The 17,797-nt window shown below is 42.1% G+C and overlaps 1 protein-coding gene across 5 annotated transcripts in view; it reads left to right on the top strand.

Annotated features, from left to right (window-relative positions):
- Positions 1 to 16,855, top strand: part of LOC118222531 (nck-associated protein 5-like) — a 153,458-nt gene extending 136,603 nt beyond the window's left edge. For 4 of the 5 annotated variants that reach the window (XM_035408186.1, XM_035408187.1, XM_035408184.1 and 1 more), the window contains 5 exons: positions 1,744 to 2,043; positions 3,872 to 3,990; positions 4,900 to 5,038; positions 6,145 to 6,302; positions 16,493 to 16,855. In XM_035408186.1, the coding sequence (XP_035264077.1) occupies positions 1,744 to 2,043; positions 3,872 to 3,990; positions 4,900 to 5,038; positions 6,145 to 6,302; positions 16,493 to 16,780 (1,004 nt within the window). In that variant the 3' untranslated portion in view covers positions 16,781 to 16,855. The remainder of the gene's footprint in view (positions 1 to 1,743; positions 2,044 to 3,871; positions 3,991 to 4,899; positions 5,039 to 6,144; positions 6,303 to 16,492) is intronic. The other variant, XM_035408185.1, reaches the window with a different exon arrangement.
- Positions 16,856 to 17,797: the final 942 nt, after the last annotated feature.

The raw sequence follows: 17,797 nt of genomic DNA on the forward strand, positions 1-17,797 counted from the left end.
AAAGCTTCAGTCACTCAAAAACAGACGTAATTGTCCACACGTCCGTTGTAGATTGTTCTTCCTGTGTCCGCGTTGGCTTCCTTCAGGTACTCCAGTTTCCTCCCACAGTCCAAAGACATGCAGGTTAGGTTTATTGGAGAGTCTATGTTAATTGGAGAGAGTCCCTAGCTATGAGTGTGCGAGTGAATGGTATGTGTGTACCCTGCGATGGACTGGCGACCTGGCCAGAGTGTATTCCTGCCTCTCACACAATGCATGCTGGGATATGCTCCAGCACCCCCCGCGACCCTGACAAGGAAAAAGCCGGTTAGATAATGAATGAATGGAAATAGGGAATGCCTTTGTTGTAAGTAGTGTTCACCTCTTGTTGAGTATTCCTTCACTCTCCTCAACATGATATGGGTTCTCTGTGCGTACAATGAAATTAAGGAGGACTCGTTATACAGTGCCGTTCAGAGCAACATGTAATGGAATCATACCGAACACCACTCCATCCATTTTATTCTGGGTACAAAAAATAGAAGGTGGGGGATGTGCGTGAGTGCGTGTTTGTGCGTGTGTGTGCGTGTGTGTGTGTGTGCGAAAGTGTGTGTGCACGTGTTCGTGTGTGTGTGTGTGCACGTGCTTGTGTGTGTGTGTGTGTGTGTGTGTGCTCGTACATACAGTGCAGATCATTTTGCATGTGAAATCTAGTCAGCTGTCTATAGCACAATGTAATCATAAGAGTATAAATTGGGGAAAATTGACATTCAGAAATACAATAGAGACTAGATGTGTGAAATTGCACTTGTAACATTTAAGGGTAAAAAAAAAAAAACATGCTCAGCTTGGATCTTTCTGTGGTGAAAATCTATTTCTTATTTAATAAATTGGAATTTTCTTTTCTTTCTTTGAGATATTCAGATACCAATCCCCGTCGCACTGACGCCCTTTTTGCTTACTGGCGGCTATTGTCTCTGCAAACCCCCCCCCCCCCCCCCCAAATAAATAAGTTATAGCCTACCTCACTATATCACGGCCTGCTGTTTCTCATCCAGCAGGCCCCCCGGCAGTGGAAATGTTTGCATAAATACAGTATTTTCCCTCCATTACTTTGTCATCGAGAACAACCGCCGCAAACGTTCGTTATTTCTCTCGACAAAAACGTCTATTGTTAGCTGAAAGGCTCACTGTCCAACTGGTAGCGATGCATCGCTGTTCTGATCACGCTGTTCGTAAAAGCACCGATCGGTATTAAGATGATATCCCGAACCAGGTTGACGGCAAGCTGTGCCTGTTGCTGTTTTATAACCACAATAGGAATAAAATGTTTCTTTGCCTAAACTGGGTTATCTACAACATTAAGTTGCCGAAAGAGAACGTTTTTATTTAATATTGTATTTGTTCCCCCCCCCCCTCTATAACACAACCACCAGTTGTAAGGACAGTTGACATGTCTTGTGCTTTATTTGCTCAGAAAGGTACAGGTATTTCCAGGCAAAACAAAGAAAGTACTGGACAGGCCAGCTGGTTTGTGTTTACCATTTCTGGCTCCTGCCATCACTGAACAGATTCAGTGTTTAAAAAAACTCTGAGAAGTATGTCAGTCTGATAAATAATATTCTTGTTTTTCTCATTTTTTTTTCCATGTTATTTGAACCTTCCCAAGATGCCCTGTTTTCCCACAATCCCTTTCACTGCTTGTGAATCCAGTGCTTCCTTGTTTTTCCTCCCCTTCCATCACATGCTTCTCCTGTACCCCAGGCTCCAGCTGCCAGACCCGAACTTTGGATAGCGGGATAGGGACGTTCCCCCTACCTGACTCCGTTGCCCGGGCAACTGGGCGACAGCTCCCCAAATCCGCATCCAGCCCCGGGCAGGCTCTTGCCGCACCGGCTGAGCCTGCCAAAGACCCAACTTCAACTTCACCACCCAAGCCACAAGTGCCTTCCAAGTCCAGCCATGAGACCCCACACGATGCCAGCCACGCCCTGCCAGACTGCGCCGAATCCAGCAGAGATGTGCGTGACCTACAGACCCACCTGGCTAAACCAACCACCTCAGGTAAGGACCCATACGCTCACCAAAAAAACATACGATTGTGCTCTAGTTCGGACTTTTTCAATAAGCAGTTAATTAGAGATTACATTTAGATTAAATGCATTTTTGTTTGAAGTTATTGCTTTCTTTGTTCTCCAGCACACCCAAGCACAGAGTCCCTTTTCCAAATAGTTCCCATGTCTATGGCCTCACAGTAAATGTCATCTTAGACTGTGTCATGCCTGGTTTTGAACACTCCAAGGATTTGTAGTTTCAGTCACAGTGGAGTCCTGGCAGGCATTAACTCCGCTCATTAACTTCTCTTGAGATAAAAATATAAAAAATAGCATTGACGGTGTGAAATTCACCTTCGACTAATTTCCGCCTGAACACAATTGTTCTGCTGACAGAGCTCAACTGGAAATAGCTTCAGTAATACAGTTTAATAATCCCTTTTTACATTTCTTGAAACCTCAGTCCCTCCGAGACTCCTTTTGCTGCGATTGGAGAGATTAAACGCCTTTACGTGTCTTTAAATGGGTTAAAGACGACAAGAGAAAAGGGTCTTGTGCAATGCTGCTAAGCCTGATAACTGCGCTTCTTACGTTTAATTTCTTAAAAAGTCGCACCGTTCTTGTGTTTTATCTACGGGAGACGATTCTTTTTTTGCAGTGGCAGCACGAGGCCTACGTGCTCTGCCAAACAAACAGTTGTTCAACGGCCATCAGTTACTAGATGAAAAACAGATACGCGGGGATTTCTGTGTTCATGTAGACCCGGGGAACGCGCTGGGCCGAGGCGAGTCTCCTCTCCCCACGGTGAAGCCCGTCTGCCATCAGATTAGAGGTGTAATAACAAAAAAGGTTCATTTGGCAGTTGCTGCAGTCAAAGATTATACAGTGCATGCAAGGATACTTTCTGGAGGGGCTACGATTGCTCCGCGCGCCCGTGAAAGAGGCAGCTCTGATTAGGCCCTGTCATTATAACAAATTGAGGCGAGGCATTCGAAGCTACAGATCGCCTCCGTAAGTACAGGGAACGAGATGAAAAGGACTACTCTGATCTTGATGCAAATTAGTCTGTCGTTGCCTGAGAAATGAAGTTAATTATATTGTCAGAAGGTAGAGTTTTAAAAAGGGGGAAGAAATGAAACAGGCAAAAAAAAAAAAAAGATAATTTCAATTCACATTTCAGTGTTATTATTGCGGGCACTTAGTCACTCCAACCGACAGTTTTTTACCAGTTTGGTTTTTGTTTCTTATTATTTATTTATTTTCTTGGGATGCTTTCAGTGTAAGATGCACCACTGGAAAATTGGTAATGTTGGGTAAGATTGTTATCAGCCGTTGATGCATTACACTGAGTTCATCAGGAAAGCAAATACCCAGAAATCCTCTCTGACGGCTTCCTTTGCCACGTCGTCCTGTGGGGGGAGGGGTTCTTGGCTGCCACCGCTCGTAGCTTGTTTGGAGGAAAATATATTTTTTTGTTCAGAAGTCTTTGTTCAAGATCTCAAGAAAATGAGCCTTCTGCAATGTGGAAAATGCCATTTTGCTATCTCAATTCCCTCTCTGGGGATGTAATGCTTTGGGATTTTTACTTAAAATAAATAGATAAATAAAATTTCTTTTTTGCTAACTCTTCATTTTCATTACTTCCATTACTAGTCACTTTTCTTACTTGCTGCTGTGTATTCCTGTCCTGTTAAAAATAATGTAATGTATGATTCTCATATTAGTATAAATGGTTGATAATACAGGAATGGCTTAATATACTTAGCTCTTCCCCTTTATAAAATCCATGCCATTCCTGAGCATTTATCCTGTGTGTTTTTGGACGTGTGATGTTGTAGGTGTGATGAAAGGTCAGAGGTTAAGCAAGAGTGAATACAGGACAAGCCCTGCCCAGAGCCCAGAGGATCATGGGAAGGAGAAGGTGAAGAGGAAGAACAGCAATCAGAGCCCGCCCACAGTAAGAGCCTGTTTGCTGGGTGTGGAGGGAGGGGCAGGGGTAGGGTTTTTACATTTCTGCAATTTTTTTGCATCACGCAAAAATGACCTTGTGTTTTTATATATAATGGATGGATGGATGTATGGGGCCCATTCACTGCAAAATCTACTTATTCTTTTGTCTTGTCTCTACTACAGTATATGCAATTCTATGTGAGCATGCATTCAATATATTTAGATAGGCCTATGTTTAAAATACAGTTATTCAATATTTTGTATTATGAAAATAATATATTTTTGTAATATGTACTACAGTGTAGGTATATAATTGCATTCATTGATATGACTCTTACAAAAGAAATGTCTTTTGTACTTCATTAGAGATACTTTCATAAGGATTCATTGGTTTGTGGCTGCAGGCACTTTGGGTAGTCATAATAGTAAAATTGATGGAAAAGTGTTCAAATACGTTTAAAGTGGTTTTATTTCATCTGTTTTTCAGGTACAAGTGCTTTTACAAAACCAGACGTTTTTTTTACGCATGTGCAAAAGTTTAAAGGATTTTTTGATTGTGTATACTTTGGGTTTTTTTCTTCTTTATAATATTAACTTGTATTATGTGTGTTGAACAAATGAAAGATAGACCTCTGTAATTTTGGGTTAAGTGGTTTTCTTAATCAAAAGAATTCCTCTGAAAAGCCATTCTGTATTTCTCTGACATTTCCCAAAGTGCATTAGCGATAAAAAATAAATAAATTACTTTACGCTTTCATTTCCATCCGCTTCTGAACCTGAGCCTCTTAGGAAAAAAAAAAAAAACGAGGCTTTATTAGTTTCTAATTCCGTGAACCATTGAGACGAAGAGGAAGAGGAAGAGGAAGTGGGCGTGTGCTAATCCGGTGGTCGTTCTCTCGCTCTCGCTCTCGTTCAGGACGGGACGCTTCGATTTAGCGCGTACTCGGGGAGCAGCGGCAGCGGCGGGGAAACGGACGGCGAGTTGGACCCGGCGTCCGCGGCGGTGTGCCTCGGCCGCGATGCGTCGCTCAGCGAAACCGGGAGAACGAGACGAGGTTGGTGTCAGGTGTCGGCTACACCGAAACATTGAGTTCACTGAAATGTTTTAAGGAAGATGTAATATTTTATTTATGTATTTATTTTTGGAAAACACTGTTTAAGTTTTAAAGGTAGGTATTCGGGGTGGAAGCCCCCTGACCAGGGCTGGGCCAAGGCCTTTGTGAGGGGCAGCTGCTTAGTATGAGAGATGGGCATACTGACCTAGGAAAACTGTTTTACCACACCCTAGTAACTGTCCAGTGGTTGTAAGTATGTTTTACCAAAATTAATTAATGAAAATGATTGACAGAAACTATAAAAATAGAAATATTCTCTTTTTTTAATCAGATGAAAGGGGCTCATTGGGTACTTGGAGCAGGTTCTGGGGCACATGCAGCACCACGCCCCCCCCCCCACCCCCCCCCCCCCCCCCCCCCCCCCCCCCCCGCACGCGCACACACACACAAAAACGTGCACACATATGCCTGCACCTGGCCAAATTAGTTTATGGTATAATGAATTTGTTAAGGCAGACACTGTAGCCATTAAATAGTATCGAGATCCCTCATATCAGACCAAAATCCCACATTATTGGTGTGTGGTTGGGTTGCTACCAAACACAGTGCAATGTTAGAGATGTCTTAAACTACAGCACGGTATGTTTTCAGATTTTCTTTAACCGGCTGCTTGGTTTAGCTAATTTTATTTGTGTATCAGTGTTGCTTGGTCTTTTCACGGGTTAATTTGGGCTGTTGTATATATATGTGTATATATATATATAGTTTCACAGAGAGAAATAAAATGGGTACTAATGGACTAGAATTCTACATAATTTTCCGATTTTTAACCAATTGTCCAGGGACATAATACAGTTGCAATTATTATTCAGTTCATTTTAAAGCAGTTAGTGTTGGAGCCATTTGTTGCATGATGCATTTAGTTTTTTGCCCAAAGTGTGCTTCCTCTAATTAAGAAATACAAAACTATGAAAAGGGTCCCAGAGCTAGTGCTTGTCACCAGTTTGTTCACCAAACTGTTGAGTTAACGCTGCTGTATCAGTGTACCATACGACATTGCCCTGACAGAAGACAATGCAACTCACAATTTAAAATTCTCTTCACAGCATATCAGGAGGAGGAGGAGGAGCTCCGGAAGGGCAGTGTGCAAAACCACCTGTCAATCATGGAGTACTACCAACAGGAAGTGCTCATCCACTACAGGAGGGAGGAGCAAAGGGAGGCTGATCAGTACAGCTCCACAGACAGAGAGAGGAAACCCCAGGTGAGTATTGCTTTTCACAGTGTCCATAAAAACACCAGCTTCCCGCTCTCAACCAAAAAAAAAAAAAAAAAAAAGTTGAAATTTTAATTCTTTTTTAAAGGGGTAATTTATTAATGGTGGGGGAGAAACACCCATGATTACCACCCACCAATAACTCATTTATAACATGGCATATCTATGCACAAAGGTGTACAACTCATTTTACTAACTTGCTTTAATGGAGCTTTATTTAATGGATTTAATTTCCTTCATTTTCTGCTCATAGTCTGGTATAACAGAGGGTCACGACCACAGTAGAGTACTTGTTTTCACGGAATTTTTGTGCGGCTATTCAAGTAATGCCTGTTCTGTATGAACACAGTCTGAAAATCTGAGACCGTAAAGTTAGTGTGTTAAATTCCAGAGCACATTCAGATGCTCTGTAATTGTTGCCATTCTTGATGCCTGCCATTATTTTCTCATGGTCATGCAAACAATGAAATAGAAATAAGATATTGGTTTCTTCTTCACATGACGTGAATAATTTTGCTAAGCGTGTTGACGTAATATTTATAGATACTTCATATATCACGATCCTCGATCGTCGACGATCGCTGGCCTCAACCTGTTTTCATTCATTTACTGTTGAATTTCATTTATGAATTTCATGGGAAGGGTTTTTTTTTTTTTTTTTTTCTTTCCGACTTTATCTCCCGGTGGGAATACGAGATGATTGTCAGGTTTCTGAAAAAGAACTTTCGTGATACAGTGCATTCCGTACACGACACATTCACGCTTGAAAATATTTGGCACATTTTTAACTCGGTCACACGGAGAGAACTCTCCAGCACAGAATGTTCTGAGAAGGCCTACCGGCAAGAGATTTCCAATGGGTCCCATTTCCCTTTCTGCCGGGCGGATTAAATGCCACGTCCCAACTTCCTCACGTGTCTCTGCCCTTTCTCTCTTCCGCTTAAGAAACTTAAAAAAAACTTTACATGACATTCAGGCGCTTTAAAAAAATTTTTTAAACGGGCAATAATTCTCCCATCGGTGTAAATCGTCGTTAATTTCATTAACCTGCGGCTCAGAGTCAGAGCGGAGTTTTCGTACGGAAAATTCCTTTCGCCGTGTCGCCTTTGAGCGTCCCAAAGCGATCGCTACGAGGGCGCAAACTGCATTAGGCAGCGGAAGTCCTGTCGGTGCTCTCTGCTTTATGAGGGGATCAGTGGAACTGTGGACAGCGTGTCCTTACATGAGTGCAACCTCTGGCAAACCCTGTCCAGTGGCTTTCATTCCCAGGAAGCTCGTTCTGTTCGAATGTGTATTAAGACAGAGGAGGATATTTGGAAATTACGTTACATTACATCACATTACAGGCATTTAGCAGACGCTCTTAGCCAGGGCAACTTACAGAACTTTTTACATAGCATTTACATTGAATCCATTTATACAGCTGGATATACACTGAAGCAATGCCTTGCTTGTTAAGTACTTTGCTCAAGGGTAGTTCCTTACCCTCTATGCTACACTGCCGCCCACTAGACCTTATGGGCCAGTTCCGTGGATACAGATTAAGCCTAGTCCAAGACTGATTTCAATTTGGAACGGAGATTCTCCAAGCAAAACGCGATTTAGTCCAGGACAAAGGTTAATCTGTTCCTATCCTATATTTTCTTTGCAACAAAATTGTGTAAGCACATGAACAGATAAGTTATGCAAGTGCTGTGTAATTGGTATGCAAATACACTTTGATTTAATTTAGTATGCTGAGGTTTAGGATTTAATTCAGGATACGATCTGAGTTAGAGCTATGACTGGGATTTTTTTATTATGTAATAATCATAATTATCATAGTTGATCACGTAATTATAATGAATTAAAATCAGACCTGCACTAAAGCTAACCCTATTTTGTGTTTAATTACATAATTAATTGAAAGAAATTGCAGTGAGCAGGACTGTAGAGTCTTTGTTTTATCCTGCCATCGGACTATGCCATCAATCAGTCACCATAGTCTGCTGTATATTTTGTCTGTTTTAAAGGCAACCACTTCTCCAGCGCACCACACCCATTATCATTTGAGTAGTGGATATGATACATCTCTAGCTTGTTTGTTAGCCAGACTGACTTCTCTCCGCAAAGATTTGTCTCAGCGTTATTTTCACACTAGAAAACCGCTGAATGGCATTCAGTCTTTTAGCTCTTGTAAGTCTGCTGATACTCACCTGCTCTAGTAGATAGCTTCCTTGGAGACCAGATGAAATCCAGTGGGTGGGAGAGGTCTGTTCTTTCTCAGCTCAGTACTGTGGTACAGTCTTCCCATGACTGTTGCTTAGCCCCCCCCCGACAAGAGTATCCAGGTTTTTTGACATGTCACATGCAAACAGGCAAGCAGACAGAAATCCAAGCAGACAGCACATCAGGTTTGTAGACCTATGACAGTGGTTCCCAAACTTTTTCAATCTGGGCACCTTTGTTGGACCTCTCCAACAACTGGGATTCCTCTTGCATGCTGTATTCTTTTTGGTTTTTAGAGAATTTTTTTTTTCATTTTTTCAACCTTCACCCCCCCCCCCCCCCACTCCCGCCCAGCTTTGAGAACCATTGACCTATGATAAACAGGATCTTCATAGTTAAAGTTAAAGCACTGCCAAATGGGAAATTAAAGTGGATAATGTGCTCATCACTAAAAGTGTTTTGTCCATCATAATCAACTATCTCAGTCAGCAAACGCTGTTTACTTGATAGAATTATTTTTTTATTGATTGCTCTTTTTGTATTTAATAATGTATTTGTTTGGCAGACAGGCTTACGGTATATAGAGCGAGATTGCAAGGCGGTTGTGATGTGATGCACTTTACATATCACAAGAACAACAATAACAAAGATACTGCTCGACCAGCAAGTCATTTTGCATCAGGCTGGCAAAAAAAAATGCTGAAACTAATGTATTTATGTCTCAATAAAAGCACAGCCCATAATGAATATTATCCTTAAAAGCAGTCTTACTCTGCATGGCGGTGGAGGGCATGTAGAACGTAAGTCTGATCTATTCAAGCGGCATCACCTGAAATCACAGCGTTTACAATGATTAAAACCCCTCATTCGCAACAGCAATGGCTCGCAACTTTAGCCATGACTTGCACCATGCCTCTGAGGGTAATTAAGCGGTAGAAGCAGCCATTTTGTGTGTAAAGGGGTGTAGGTCGAGGTTTGATGTGAGCCGGTGTGGAACTGACACCAGTGGGAGAAAGGGGCCCGGGTCCTCATCCTCTAATGAGGACTTGCAGGGGGGGGGAGGTGGTGCGCCGAGCAGCCTGCCTCACCTTTTGATGGCGTTCCCCCCAGGACCTGCGCGGCATCAGGGGGGGAAGAATCTGTGCAGCCGGGCTTGCAGCAACAGGAAAAAAAAAGCCCCCAGATCCGGCAACGTGTAACCCAAAGAGACTGCCTTAGGAACGCAGAGGTATGGGGAGGGAGGGGGGGAGAACGGGAGGGGGGGAGGGTGGGGTGGGGGGGGGGGGGGGGGGGGGGGGAGAACAGGCTGTGTTTTACACCGGCCGTGTCAGACGTCCGACAGCTCCGCGGAACATTCCGGTTAATTAAGCGAACTCTGGTTCGGATGAAAGCGTGCGTGCTGAGCATCGCTGCCTTATATCCAAGGGCTGGTTGGGGGGGGGGGGGGGGTGGCGGGGTTGGGAGGATTTGGTGTAGACTGTGTAAATATTTAAAAAATGCAAGACACAACTGGAGTGCGCTGACATGGCATTCTAAATTATTTATTCAGTTTATCTCCAAACATTGGGGGAAAATGTAGATAAAAATTTATCCCATTTAGCACCAAGAATGTCAAGCTCGGTGTCCTCAAAATGATTGTTATTGCAGATGAAATACACCTTTTTTTTTACACTTATGAGAATTACCAGTTATCTGAGTCTAGGCCTTGTCTGTCAAGGTACAACATGAGTAAGACTGAAACCCTCACAACTGATATTGAATTCCAGAACAAAAAAGACTGACACCTTCAGAAATAGAGAGAAAGAATAAAAAGGAATGAAGGCACAAGCCTTTGACCCCTGTAACTTCACCAGTATGGAAATACCATTAGGACACAGCAGAGTAAAAATGGTAAATGGTCTGCATTTATATAGCGCTTTTATCCAAAGCGCTTTAAAATTGATGCCTCTCATTCGCCAGAGCAGTTAGGGGTTAGGTGTCTTGCTCAAGGACACTTCGACACACCCAGGGCAGGATTTGAACTGGCAACCCTCCGACTACCAGACAATCGGTCTTACCTCCTGAGCTATGTCGCCCATCAGATTAACATTTGTACTGATCATGCAAAACTTTATACACCCTGCTTGTTAACTTTCTCAACAGATTGTTATATCCATAACAGTTTATCTTACTTGTTTTTGTTTTTCTAATTATCAAACATACATGGCCCCGGATATTTACTGAAGCGAGTCAAATTAAGCACCTTGGTAAGAATAGCCCAAATTGCTGTACCCCACCTGGGACTTGAACTTGAAACACTTGAGTTACAGTCATTGTCCTTAATTATGGCGCCAAACTTCCATTAGCACAGTGCTAATTGCACATCTGATGCCTGTATAAATTCACCATTCCCCCGTCTCCGTTGAAACCAGTGGTTTCACGATTTTAGACGCAGCGTCTACTTATCCATTGGGGAAACTAGTGTGTTCAGCTGAACTTCTGTGAATTAAAGAATTCCTCTCCATCCAAAATAGTTTGCCCCGATCCCTGGCAATATCATACTTCACACCTGCAATCCACGTGAATGGAAGCTATCACTTCTATTATTCAATAAGTCCAGCAATACCCGCCAGTTAATATGTGGCGAATAAATAGCTACCAATATAAAAAAAGCTATCACTATCAAAATGATAAAGAATTCGAGAGAAATGGTAATAATTCAATATTTAATAGTCACCTATTTTGAATAGCTTTTTTTTTTTTTTTTTAACGAGAAAGCAATTTCTCCACCCTTTTTGAGCTTGCAGCCTTGTCACCAGTAAACCAGTCGGAATGATTGCAGGGTTTTTACCGTTAGTGGAAAGAGAACAGGAAAGGCTCTGAGTCTTTATCAGTGACAGCACAGGTTGGGGATGGGAACTTCAGGAGAGCGCGGCATTGCAGCCTAAGTACCTTTAATACGCTTTTTTGCAAACGCTCTGGAGAATGATATAAAGTCTGGCAACTCCCATCAGCAGCCCTCATTGCCTGAGCCGGCCCCAATTCATCATCCAGGCATTACCTGACAGCTCTGGCAACCCCTCCCTCCCTCTCTTTCTTCCTCCCCTCTTCTCCTCCATCCTGCTCCCCATGTGTGACTTCAGCTTGCACGGCCCAGCCTGCAACACCCGCCCCCCACCCCAACCCAAATGACACAACTTCTTAATTTTTTGATGGGGCAGAGAGGAGTATGTCCCAAGATCACACATCACACCTCCCAGATTTATTGCCAAATTGAATCTGAATGCAGTTTATTATTACATTTGTCTTTATTTCTTTATTTTTCACATCATGAATTACTTTTAGCTCACATTTAAAAAAAACAATTTAACGTTTATGGTTAAGCCCAAACTGCTTGCGGTCTAAACTGAACCGAGCCTGTATTGTTTTTAGCATGTTTGCATACTCTTCATAAAATGCCTTACCTTCCAAATAAAGAGAATGGGGCAGTCAGTTCATGTTAAGAATCGTATCTTTCACGGTGGAATTTTCCCAGAGTGCTTTGCAGAATCATATCCTGGAAAAAGTGATTGCCATACCATGAATAAAAATGCAGGATGACTGGTATTTGAGAAATGGGGTTGTTTTTCAGGCGTGCCATTTTATTTTTATGCCTGGCCTTTTGCACAGTAATCTACCACTCATTTCGCGTCACTGTTGTCACTTTTATTGAGTTGTTGTTTATGCCATTTTATGTTCTGAAATGGCGACTCGTCTATGTTTCACGCATGGCGAGGTCACAAATGTGAAATTACCTGAAATTGTTTTGTACCACGGCCAAACGTACGATGTCTGTGACGCAACCAAATTCACCCAAAACACACGAAGCAATGAACAGCCCCTCGCAAAAGACCGAGTGAGTGATTTGTGGAGACTTAAATTAATATCTGTGCTATTCTTACGGCTCACAGAGAGTCTGTACTTTCCGAGTTCTGTCTGTACTTTCCAACAAACAGTTCATGGGAATTTTCCAGATGCTTCTTTATATAGTTTGTACTCGATGTTGTCCCCAGATAAGTTCACCCCCCCCCCCTCCTTGTTTTTCATGTAGAGAAAGGGTGTCTTGAGGGTTCAAAGAGGAGCCAATTTTGAGAGAGTCGAATCTGACCCTCCAGACAAGTGCAATCACAGCCAATCACAGATAAGGTCCCTCGGCCCGAGACGGAATAGATCCTCGCGCTGTTTGGAAAATGGTAGGATCATGATTGCTGTTCCTCACTGCCAGGGGCCGAAAACTTAATCACTGATCGCAATCAGAATCAAAGCCGTCCCCGAGGCTTTTTCGATGGAATACTCCGTAGTGCGCTAACCATGCCTACTGCGTTACCCTACTCGCACCCTACCCATAAATCGCATTACATCTGATAGTCCCCTAAGATTTCAAATATTAAGAGTGATTGAGGTTCTGGTAAATATCAGTCGTGCTGAAGATGTTTTTTTGAAGCCAGCAGTTTGGAGAGACGGATTTGAAATGGAAGTTTGGAATTTAGTTCTGTTTGTGCGGGATTTCTGATAATATTGGGCCCCAGAATCTTATTTTTTCAATTGGCATTTATGTAAAACATGTATAAATATAGGTAGAATTTTACAGGTGCGTCACATTTACTGTATATACACATGCGAGATATCACCCAAACTGGTCTGATTATATTGTTCATAGGCTTGTATGGTGGTTTTGATTACCCACATGTGGATATGTATATTGCAATGACACGCAGGTTTAGGTGGTGTATTTATTGATGTGCTCATAACAAGGCTGTGTAAAATGAATAAACACCGGGGTTCAAATGTCGAAATGATCACATTGCATTTGTGTACGACTGCCAATATAAACACCCATGTTGTCCTAGAATGCTGTGCCAGCATAGTGAATGGAAGCAGTGTTCTTACAAGTGTGTGTGGCCGCAAATATACTAAATGAAAAGATATTGGGTCGGAAATTAAAGCTATGGCAGTTGTATCATTATTGTTGAGATTAAAGAAGAGTATAGAAGTGTTTCCTGTTTATCTGAACTGATGTAAGCCTGGCTTTCCAGAAGAGCGACTTCGCTGACACACTGTTGTCACTGGCTTTTGTGTTGTTTTGATCTCTAAACTGCAGCAAGCTAGTTCTTCAAAGTACCTGCTTTGGCTTTTTCCCGCTGACTCGTTTGCACTACTGCCTTTTATACAAATGTAACTGCCATGCTGTGACTGCTGGAGGATCTGAGCTTCTGCAAAGCCGTGAACATTGATCCGTGCTGAAGCAGCAAGTAGCCTACGTGTTTATGCTTCTGTGGGTTCTAGTGCTAGAGTAACACAGATTTATGTGTGTATGTTCTGTATGTATGCATGCATGTGTGTGTGTGTGTGTGTGTGTACATGTGTGTGTAAGTATGTACTGTATGTCTGCACATATGTGTATGTTTGTGTGTATGTATGTATCTGGGCGGGCACGGTGGCATAGTGACCGGATCCTCTCTGTGTGGGGTTTGCATGTGCTCCCTGTGTTCGCGTGGGTTTACTCCGGGTACTCCGGCTTCCTCCCACACTCAAAGACATGCATGTTAGGTGCGCTCCTGCAGGTGCCCTTGACCAAGGCACTGGCCGCAGAACTGGAGTTGGTGCCCGGGCGCTGCACTGTGGCTGCCCACTGCTCCTAAGTAACTAGGATGGGTCAAATGCAGAGGACAAATTACCCCACGGGGATCAATAAAAGTATATCTTTATATCTTTATTATTATTATTATTATACAAAGATGAAAAAGTAGCAGATAATGTCTAGCCTCCTCCTAGAGGATAGATGGAGCCCTTTTGCTGAGTTTAAGAAGGGAGGGATTTGTGTGGCCAGTGCAATTAGGGGATGGTTAAGAGTTCCAGATTGAGAATTTTGCCAGGGCAGTGGGGGAAACGTCCTACTCTTTGCCTTTGGGTTTTTAATTATAGTGTGAGTAAGGACCTCCGTTCAGCGCATTATGAAATATACCGAGGCGTAGGAAACCATCACTTACACCGAGGCGTAGGAAGGCGAGTGGACCGTGAATACGCACACGGAATTAGCTGCGGATGCTTGTGTCAGCAGTGATGTGTGTGAGATGTGTAACGATGCGCATTGGGAGCGGTCTGGTCTGCGCGTGTACATAGTCTGACGGTGGGAAAGTACAGTAGGTCTGCCAATCACATCCTATTAACCGCAGGTGGATTATGGGAAGGGGGCCGTGGTGATGGTTTGTTTTCTGTGATGAGAATCCATGGGAGTTTTTGAGTCGGTCGTTATGTAACTGTGTGCACATTCTCACTCACTTATAATATACTACAGCACTGCAGTAAGATTATGGTTGATGTGAGCATTGTGGGAACTTTTATAACCTTTATTTTTTGTCACTGTGATGCACTGCTTTTCACCTATGTTGTGGTTGATGTTCTCTACTGAAAAAGTAAGGGTGCTTTTGAGTGTGCTTAGTTTCCACACTGAAAATTGAACAAATGGTACTACAGTTTTTCCATTGACCACATATAGTATTACAGCATTGTGTAAAGCAATAGCATGGCATGATGCTATTGATATTATGTGTTAGCTGGGGTCATGTAGTAAATATTCTGAAAATATCACCACGTAGTAGCACATATGAAGATGGGAAACATTTGTGTCATTTATTTCCTGGATAATATGCAGTATGTTCTTTGATTATATGTGGCCACCCATTTTTAAAGAGGAGGTATTCACTATCCAACTTATTAATGATTATCAATGACTTAAGTAAAATTCTAGAAAGAGAGAGGGTAAAAATGCATGACATCAAGTGACTTTTTTTTGGCAACAGTATGTTTTTCTGTATCTTTTTCTGTATCTTTTGTATTAACATTTAAGAGTATTTTCATGTTTTTGAGAACTTATCAAAGCCCATTTTATTGGTTGGTTTGCGTCAGACATTTTGCAGGATTTATCTTGTGTATTTGGTTTAGAGCTGCTCCATTATTAGCGTTGGATTAACGCAGGGAGGTGTGTTTTTAATCAGCTTCATTTTTGTCTGATTTACGACCAAGAACAATGTCTCCCTGACCTCCAGACATCAGTCCTCGTTAGATATTGAGTGCGCTTCTAAAAGGCTGAGATTCTGTTACAATACGGTAATCTCAAACAGTTGTTTCCTTTGAATTCGCAAAGCTGTCTTCGATGTGTTATCAGTGTCTTTTCAATGCGCTGCAGTTTTGAAGTGCGGCCCTTTCAACAAATGAATTGACCAAGTGAGCTGAAGATTGCCCTTTTATAAAAAAAAAAACAACTCTCTGGCAGCATTGTTGCAGGTCAACGCCATGACGCTAATCCCTAAAAAAAACATTCTGAATGGCTAGTGGACTGTAAAATGAGTGTTTCATTGTCTGGATTGTTTTTAAAGGATACTAAGGATATTTCTTGCTTTTGTCTCCAAGTTTTTTTTTTTGTTTTTTTTTTGCTTTAATCAACAGTATTGCTGATTACTTCTACATCTAACTGAAGCAGAAAATCCTAGTATTATTTCACTCATTCTGTTAAAGTTTTTGCTAATTTTCCAGGTAGCAGCCACTTTTAAAACAACGTTACATCCATGCAGAATATTTGACCCCATTTAAAGTTTTAGGCAGACTGCCTGTTGGTTTTCCACATAACTACATGGTCCAAGCTTCTCCTAATTTCCGTTAACATATAAATGATAGTGAACATTTTAACCATTATCATAATTGTCTGTATGGCCACGTTCCCCAGAGTTGAAGTAGTTTGAAATCATTGTATCTTTAGATGAAAGAGAGATTGTTTTTTTCTTTCCCAGAAAGCATCACAGAGGGTTCCATCTGCCTTCCAGGAAATACTGTCGATGTATGAATGAAAAATGAAACTATTCACTACTAATGTATTTGTTTTCAGTGGCTGACAAAAGCTACAAGGATTACAGTACGTGCCTTATGGTTTTGACTGTCTTGTCCTTCCGCAGCAGAAGAAGAACAAAATGGCCGACTCGACGGGCGAGGAGAGCCAGCTCATCTTCCCGGGCGTCTCCCTGGAGTCGCTCAACGCGCTCAACAGCAACGGCGGGCCGCGCCCGGAGACGGAGCGGAAGAGCGGCCCGGACGAGGCGGCGGGAAGAGGGCGGGAACGCCGGACCGAGGAGCCCTCGTCCGGCTGCTCGGACCAGCCCGGGGCGGACAGCCTGGGGTCGCTGAGCGACTCGCTCTACGACAGCTTCTCCTCCTGCACCAGCCAGGGCTCCAGTGAGGTTTAGACGCGCCGAGTCTCTGCGTCCGTCGCGGTTTGTCTTCGGACTACCAAGCACTTGCAGTAAACAAAATTTTTTTTTTTAAAGTAATAAAAAAAAAAACGAACAGACAAGAGGAAAGTGAGACGGACAGGAGAATCCCCTTCATGAAAATTCTGGGGGGGACACGGGGACAAGAGGGTAATATTTTAACCCTGTCGCATTTTTTACCTTTAAAATACTATCCCTTGGTTTTCTTGACATTGCACTGTCAAAAAAAAAAATATTTATACTGTACAACACTGAGTTTCCTCTGAATTTTTACAAATGATATTTATATTTGTAGCGACAGCAACAGCAAATATGAAAGCAATAAACCTTTTCTGCTTGTGCCATTCCCCCAGTTTATGAAGTCTGAAAACAACCAAACTATCTCTTTATTACTTCCGTTTACCAGGAATTACTTTTGGTAATTTGGTACAGTCAGGAATTAGATTCAGAATGTTGAATAATTCTGGAAAAGGTGGTACAATGGTGAACATGTCTGTACTGTTTGGCATTTTCTACGCATTATGCGACCTGTCGAACAGACAGATAAAATCTTTTAATATGTTATAATGTCACATTTATGCATAATGCAGTTTTAGAAAATCTGATTTGTATTTGAATGCATTTGAATTTATTGGCTCTGAGAATCATATTGGTTTGTTATGCATGCATTTTACAAGTTTTTATTTTTTATTTGCACTATTACAGCTGCATATCTGACTGTAAGCCACACAGAACTGCATATTTGGAAAAGAATGGATAGAGTTGGGGGAATCAGTGTAATCTGAGAAACTAATGTTAACTCATTTTCTATACTGGTGACTGTAGAACGGTGGAAACTTGCATAGAACGTACTTTTGTATACAATTACACTGGTTTGCGAGTCATTTATAACATAGAACATTTATGTAATATGCATTACATAGATTCATAGATGGTACAGTGCATATGCACCCATTTAGTATTTTACATCATTCATTAAATAACAGGGTCAGT

The sequence above is a fragment of the Anguilla anguilla genome, chromosome 3 (genome assembly GCF_013347855.1).
Source record: "Anguilla anguilla isolate fAngAng1 chromosome 3, fAngAng1.pri, whole genome shotgun sequence".
Taxonomy (NCBI): Eukaryota; Metazoa; Chordata; class Actinopteri; order Anguilliformes; family Anguillidae; genus Anguilla; species Anguilla anguilla.